At 58.9% G+C, this 7,352-nt stretch overlaps 2 protein-coding genes across 2 annotated transcripts; one reads left to right on the forward strand and one right to left on the reverse strand.

Annotated features, from left to right (window-relative positions):
- Positions 1-178: 178 nt before the first annotated feature.
- Positions 179-2,878, forward strand: AGXT (alanine-glyoxylate aminotransferase; the record flags this gene model as incomplete). The annotated part of the gene is made up of 9 exons (XM_010013223.1): positions 179-243; positions 322-422; positions 654-724; positions 1,037-1,121; positions 1,403-1,498; positions 1,748-1,817; positions 1,935-2,030; positions 2,237-2,365; positions 2,768-2,878. Coding segments are annotated over 9 exons (824 nt in total), but the record flags the coding sequence as incomplete, so codon positions are not given.
- A 574-nt stretch (positions 2,879-3,452) lies between these two features.
- Positions 3,453-6,591, reverse strand: LOC104404712 (chromosome unknown open reading frame, human C2orf54). The gene is given in 6 exon segments (XM_010013224.1): positions 3,453-3,545; positions 3,741-3,855; positions 4,681-4,901; positions 6,052-6,208; positions 6,255-6,331; positions 6,334-6,591. Coding segments are annotated over 6 exon segments (921 nt in total).
- Positions 6,592-7,352: the final 761 nt, after the last annotated feature.

A 7,352-nucleotide genomic window follows, 5' to 3' on the forward strand; every position in this document is an offset into this window, starting at 1 on the left:
ATGTCCCTCCAGTTACAGTGGTTTATAGCTTTTCCACTGAGCAAACCCACAGGACGCCAGACCCCACCGTGCAGCCATACTCATGGTTCATGCATGATCAACTCCTCTGCAGAGCAGGTTACTGCCCAGTTGAAGGCACACCAAAACCTCACTCTGCCCCTGCCCAAATGTCTCCTAGGAGCCAGTGTGCATGAACTGCTGAAGCCCCCAGGCGAGTACTTCACTCTCTGTGACATTGAGGAGGTGAGTGCTGGCCATGGTGCAGGGTAGTAGGTGCAAGCTGGCCCCGGGGTCAGTCACCTTCCCCTCTGTTTCACACAGGGCCTGGTACGGCACAAGCCCTTGGTGCTCTTCATCACCCATGGCGAGTCCTCCACGGGGGCGCTGCCGGCACCGGAGGGGCTGGGCAAGCTGTGCCACCGGTCAGTGCACACCAGGCACCTATGGGGAATGGCAGCACCCCAACATCACCACTGGGGATTGGGGCATGGGGATTTACATGCCCTGGGCTCTTCTCTGGCTGTGTTGTACTGGAAGCTGTTTGTTGCCAGTGAGACACACAGCCTTGAGGAGACCAGGATGCAGGGGCTGCAGCCAGAGAGGTGGCAAGAGCAGATGGCAGGGACATCAGGCTGAGCTCTGTTCTTACACAGGCATGGCTGCCTGCTGCTTGTGGATGCCGTGGCATCGCTCGGGGGAGCTCCCATCTTCATGGACCAGCAGGGTAAGAGCCAGAGTGCCATCATGGACACCCGGGGGACAAGGGGGCTCACACATGGGCCAGGGAGGGAGAGAAGGTGGGATCAGCCTCACAGCTCATATTTTGGGTTAGTAGCACTAGAAACTGGTCCAGCTGCAGCCAGAGAGTCTGTTCCCCTTGGGGAACCATCGGAAGTGCAGGTGTGTTTGGTGCAGGCCAGACACAAGCAGGACCTGCAGCATACGCCACTCTGTGCTTCCCTGAGCTTGGGGGGAGCTGAGCATGTCCCTGCTGTGGGCCTCTGGTACCTAAAGAGCTGCTTCCCCTCTTGGGCAGAGATCGACATCCTGTACTCTGGGTCTCAGAAAGTCCTCAACGCCCCCCCTGGCAGCGCACCCATCTCGTTCAGTGAGCAAGCCAGGTAAGGGCAGCCCTGTACCAATGGGGGAAAGGCAATGGGGCTGACAACCCCCTGCTTTGCCAGCCATCTCCTCCAGCCCCACTCTGGAGAGTGCACCCAGCAGCAGTTCTGTATGGTCAGAGCTCTGCCCATCTCTGGGCAGCCATAGTGGCTGGGGGGCCGGCGGTCATAGTGGCTGGAGCCACTGTGTTCACTTTGGGGAGGCCTTCTTCCAGAACTGACCCCACTCCAGAGCTGGTGGGATCAAGGTCTGGGTCCTCCCCAGCACTCTGCTTCACCAGGGAGAAGATTCTAGGCAGGAAGTCAAAGCCCCCATCCTTCTACCTGGACATGCGTTGGCTGGCAAACTACTGGGGCTGTGATGGAGAGCCGCGAAGGTGGGTGCAGGCTGTCCTGGGACAGATGGTTGCAGCCATCCCACCCACAGCCTTTGCCCCAGCTCAGGGGCACTGTCTTCCCATCACCCTGTCTGCTGGTTATCAAGTGTTCCTGGGGGATTTGCATCCCCCCTACACTGGATGAAGAGGAGGGAGGATGCCATGCCCTGGTTCCCCCCACCATGAGCTGCAGTACTGCTCTGCAATGGGCTGGGCTGAACCCACCTGGGTGCCCCTTGGGTTTTGCAGGTATCACCACACGGCACCAATCAACAGCTTCTTCAGCCTGCGAGAAGGCTTGGCCATGCTGGCAGAGCTGGTGAGTGGTGCCAGACAGGCAGGGGGGCACCAGCAGTGCTGGTGGGCTTGGAAGAGTGGTTGGCACCAGGAAGTTCCCACCAGTGGCAGGGACCTTCTCCGTCCTCTCTTCCTGCAGGGTTTGGAGAACTCTTGGGAGCACCACCGGCTCAACTGTGCCCAGCTGTGCCAGGGGCTGCATGACCTGGGGCTTGAGCTCTTTGTGAAGGAGGAGGTGAGTGTGGGGTGAGCCCATCACCATGCGGCAGGGGCAGTGTGAGAACATGGCCCTGAGCAGCTGGAGATGTGCCTGGGCAGCTTTTGATGCTGGAGAAAAAACTCACCACCCAACAATGCGCTCTCCTGGAAGGCTGCTGAGCTCACTGAGGGATAGGGCCATGGCCAGGAGCTGCAGATTTAACCCATTTCTCTCTTCCCCAGAAAGCAAGACTTCCCACCATCACCACTGTCAGGGTGCCTGAGGGCTATGACTGGAAGGAGATCATAGCCTTTCTCATGGACAACCATGCCATTGAGATCTCTGGGGGCCTGGGCCCCTCAGTGGGCAAGGTGGGTAGCATGCTCCCCTCCTGCTGCCCATGGCCAGGCATCAAACCCAGTTGTGGCTGCATCCATGCTCCACAATTAACTGGTGCTCCCTGGCTGCAAACAGCAAACACACAGCTGGATGCATCCCATTGCCTGCAGCGGCACATATCAGCTCCTAAACACACACAATTGCCACGCATAATTGAGTAACCACACGCATAATTAGCGGGGTGACACGTCTTTAGTGGAACTGCGTGTTAAAATAGGAGCAAACAGGGAACTGTATACATGCACTCACACCCAGCAGTGCACATGGTCATGCCCCTGCTCCATACGGAGCCTGTGCTTTGCCAGCAGCCACTTTGCTTGCAGAGCATGGCTACAAAGCTGGGCAGGGCAGGGAAATGCTTGCCCTTCTCCCAGGTCCTGCGAATCGGCCTCATGGGCTGCAACTCGACCAGCAGCAACGTGGACCGTGTGCTGCACGCCCTTCAAGATGCCCTGAGGTGCTGCTGCCGCCGCAGCAGGCTGTGAGCACCGCGCTCCGCAGGATGCTGTCAGGGAGCACCGCAACACCCAGCAACCCAAGCCAGAGCCAGAGGGAGAAGCTGGAAGAACAGGGGATGTGGAGGTGAGGGCTGTGGCTTGGCAGATGCAGGATGTGGCTCAAAACCCCTTCTCCTGGTGCCTGTGCAGGGTCACTCCTCACCCTGATGGCCTGGCCCCCCAGTTCCTCCCTTTCCCTGGCCCCAGCGCATGGCAGCCCCACCTCAAGCTGACAAGAGGGCTGGATGCAGAATCTGCGCACAGGTCACTTCCCCTACCACCACCATCAACCTGCACCAGACCCCAACAGTGCAGGACACCAGCCACCCCCCACCCCAGATTAAGCTCCCTGGAATGAAACACCCGCCCTGGCACCCAGCTCTACCAGAGGAGCAGAGAGGCCATGCATACACACCCAGCTGCAGCAGAAATGCACTTGCTCCCCGGTACCATCTTTCCTCAATAAAGCAACATGGCAGCATCCTGCTCTCTGGCCCCATAGCTTACCTTGCACACCCCCCGAGTTTCAAGACACCCAGATGGGGTGGCAGCGGGATCCGTCTTAGCTCTGCTGAGGGATTTATTGCTGGATCTTGAAAAGGAGCTGACACATTGCCATGTGGCGTGTGCCATCCTGGATCTGGTACATGTGGAACTAAGCAGAGGCAGGTGGGGAGTGAGAGGAGAGGGCTCCCCGCTCTGCTTGAGCCCCGTGCCCCAGCACTGCCATCCTCCTACAGCCTCCAAAGGGGATGGTAGCACGTACACCAGATGGGGTGGAAATTCCAGCACATCCTAAGCTGCCCAGCCCAAGTGGTTTCTGGCACTGACATGCCCTGCCTTGCAATACCAGCTGAGGGTCTGGCATTTCCTGGTTGAGCAGGATGACAAAGTAGGCTGTGTCCCAGCAGGACCTGTCCTCAGTGGGTAGCTGCAGGATGGCTTAGGTGCTGGGATCTGACTGCCTGCTGTCAGTGTGTGCAGTGGAGGATCCGGCAAGAGAAAGTGGGGATGATGGAGACCTGTATCCTCCCAGGCGGAGAGATGGTACCTGCAATGACCTGTCATGCATGGGAATACCCCCCAGCCACCCACATGGCCCCAGGCATGCACCATCCTAGATATTCCTCCCACACTCACCTCTGGTGAAGAGGAGCCCAGGAGATTGCAGCATGGGAATGCTGCTGAGCAGCTACTGCCTTCCTGGAAGGGACAGGAGGGGAGGCAAAGCGGGACTGTGCTCCCCTACATGCAATGGGGAGGGCTGCAAGCTGCCCTGGAGGGGCCCCAAGGAGGGGCCTAGCATCCAGCTGAGCCATATTGTGCCCAAAATAATCCAGCCGAATGCTTGGCCCCTCCTTGTGGCCGGGTAGCTGTGCTGGCAGGCAAGATGTGTGTCATCCCAGCACTGCTCCCTCCCGCAGCCTGCCCTGGGAGGCACCTCATCATTCTGCTGCTGCCAGATTCCCAGGCTCATGCCCAAAGCCCGAGCAAGGATCTGAGAGTTGTCACCCTCCACGTGGCCAGGTTTCAGCTCCCACGAACAACTGGAGGGTGGGTCCTTCAGTTACATCCCCCTCCCCATTTCCTTGAGCTGCTTGAATCCTGGCTGAAGTTTTTCCCGCAGCACAGGGCAGCAGGTTTGGCATCACGAGGGCGTGACTTCTCCCCACTTTTGACAAGTTCCTCCATTTTCCCATCCCCTTTTTGCCTGCATCTGGCAGTGCTGCCAGCCATGGGGTATCCCCAGAGCAAGGTCACCCTGTTCTGTGCACGGCTAAGCTGCTCACCACCGGCAATGGAGAGAGTCAGGAATATAGTGAGCCTCTTCCGTGGCCTTCCAGAGGCTGCCTTCAGGGAATTCCCTGTTGCTTTGCTGCCTCTTGAGCTGGAGCAGCTCCTGCCACCTCCTGACCACAGGGACAGTGTCAAAGTGAATGATCTTCCAGATATCATGGATCAGCAGGGAGAGCTCCATGGCATCTTCATCTTCTAGATGAGAAAGGTTTGTCTGTGGTTAGGAGGTTATCGCAACCAGTCCTTCAGGCTGAACTGGGATGTGTGCTGCAATGCCCATGGGCGTATCTCACCCCATTCAACTCACCCCCTTCCAATACTGCGTTTTGGCTGTGGTTCCCCAGAAAAAGCCATTCTCCAACCTCCGCTGTTGTGGTTTTTGGGAAGGAGCATCACTTCAGCGGGGCTCAGGGCCGGGCCAGAGGGTGTGGGCTCAGCAGGATGAGCAGGGCCATGCTGCTGGGTGGCGCACAGTGCCAACACAAGCAATGTAGTCCAAGAAAAATGGACAAGGAAAGGTCTCAGGCTCCGGGGTAGAGGAAGGCACAGGCCTCTGGCTTGGCCATGGGGAAAGGAGGGCAAAGTGGGCTTGGTGGGGGTGGGTTAAGACTTCTAGACCTTCTGGTCCTCTCACATCACCTCTCCATCAGGGCTAAGATCTACTTCAAGAAGCGCCTTTGAAGATGGAAATTCATGAAGAAGCTGATGGGACCCCTATGGGCATTCCCAGGGGTCCTTTCCCACCATGTCCTTCCTGGGAACACTGGTCCCAGCTGGAGGCCCAGGTAGGCTCCCTGCACAGGGTCAGATGCATGCCCAAAGGTTCTGGTCCAGCCCCAAGGTCCTGGTCCGGCCTTGACACACTTCCAGCTGTGCAGGGTCAGACCCATGCCCAAAGGTCGTGGTCCAGCCCTAATGCACTTCCAACTCACCCTCCAAACAGCCTCCTCCAGGGAGCAGTAGGCACTTGGAGACCAGGAGAGATTGGGGGAACACGGTTAGGGTGAGTCAAACACACCAAGTCCCTGGGTAAACCCTCCCTGAGGACTAAAGGCAGAGGTGGGTGAACCCTGAGTGGAGCTGCCACCTGCCAAGGAGAGTGCCATCAGCCCAGGGTAGAGATGCCCAAGGATGACTGCTGCTGTGGCTTGGCAGGGAGTAGTTTGCATCTCTCCTTCCTTAGCTGAGGGCAAAGCCTGTCCCAGCACATGGCAGGGTGCTTGCTCACTCATGCAGGCTTTGGATGGGCCATGCACCCAGGGACTTGTGCCTCAACCTGTCTGCACAGTATCCACCACTGAGCTGGGTTCCCCAGCCATGCTGGAGGCAGCTCCCAGCCAGGGAGGCGTCCCACTGGCATCCACACCTGGCTGAAGCAGGAAGTAGCACTGGCAGCGCATGATGGCCAAAACAAGGAGCTCTTTCAGGTGCTGGAGGATTTTGCCCAGAACCAGGCACCCCGCATCACCTTCCTGCTCCATCACACCCACAGCACTGGTCCAGTCCTCCAAGTCAGTCCCAAGAGCACTTCCAGATACCACAGGGGTCCAGTCCTCCAAGTCAGTCCCAAGAGCACTTCCAGATACCACAGGTGTCCAGTCCCAGACAGTGCCTGGCTGGGGTGTCCCCAGGCCAGTATGCCAGCATGCCAGCACCTGCAGGGCATTGCTGTCAGTCTACAGGAGGACTTCCACAGTGACAGCATCCTCGAAGGCACAGAGAGAGAACTTGGAGTCTTCCAGGTTCCCAGCATAGCCCACAAGGAAGCGGGGCTCCCTTGCATGGACATCTTCCAGCAGGGTCAGCAGGATGTCCTCGGCCTGCTGGAAATGCTCCAGCCACTGCCTCTCATGGGACATGATCACCCCGAGGTAGCTGTGGCTATGGGAAGCTCTGGCTGCCATGGCAGCTCTGCCTCTGCTTAGTCCCAAGCCTGTTCAGAGCAGGAGTTAAAGTATGTGGGCAGGGAGAGCAGGGCTGGGAGCCAGTGCAGGGTGGGTGGAGGGAAGTCACATCCAGCCGTTGACAAGCGCCACCGCTGGGCAAACGCCAGGGAGAGCTGCTGGGAGCACCATGTCCTCCCAGGGCAGACTCAGGGCGGGGGACCAAGTCGCACCGTAGCCTGCCAGGCAGGGGTGTGACAAGGGATGCTCAGCCAGTGGGTCACACCAGGACAATGCTGTGGTCTCCCATTCCTCTCCTGGCACCAGGTCTGTGTGCCAGCAACATCCCATCACAGCCAGTGCCAGATGAAGGCAACCCACCATGCTCCCATCCTGGACCAGTTCATCCCAGCATCTCAGCTGCCTGGGGCTGTCCGGGCAAGTTTGGTCCCAGCTTGTGTTGCCCTATGCTGGGGTGGCTGTGTGGAGGGCTGCAGGACCCCACACCACCATGGAGGTGCTCAAACACAGCACCGCTGGCCCAGGCCCATGCCCATATGGTGGACACACCAGGCTCAGGCTCAAGCTCAGGCTCAAGCTTAGGCTCAAGCTTACCAGATGTGGGCAGACCCCCGTGTCCCTCGGCCGGGCAGAGCCCTGGTCCCGGCCCCGCTCCCCGCCGGCAGGTCCCGTTGTCACCCCGGTAACACTGTACCCAGGGTCTCACTTGGTTCTCATCCGCACGGTTGCCCGACGACGGCGCTGGCCGCGGGGAGCATCGC

Source organism: Nestor notabilis, unplaced genomic scaffold (assembly GCF_000696875.1).
Source record: "Nestor notabilis isolate BGI_N333 unplaced genomic scaffold, ASM69687v1 scaffold1584, whole genome shotgun sequence".
NCBI lineage: Eukaryota > Metazoa > Chordata > Aves > Psittaciformes > Psittacidae > Nestor > Nestor notabilis.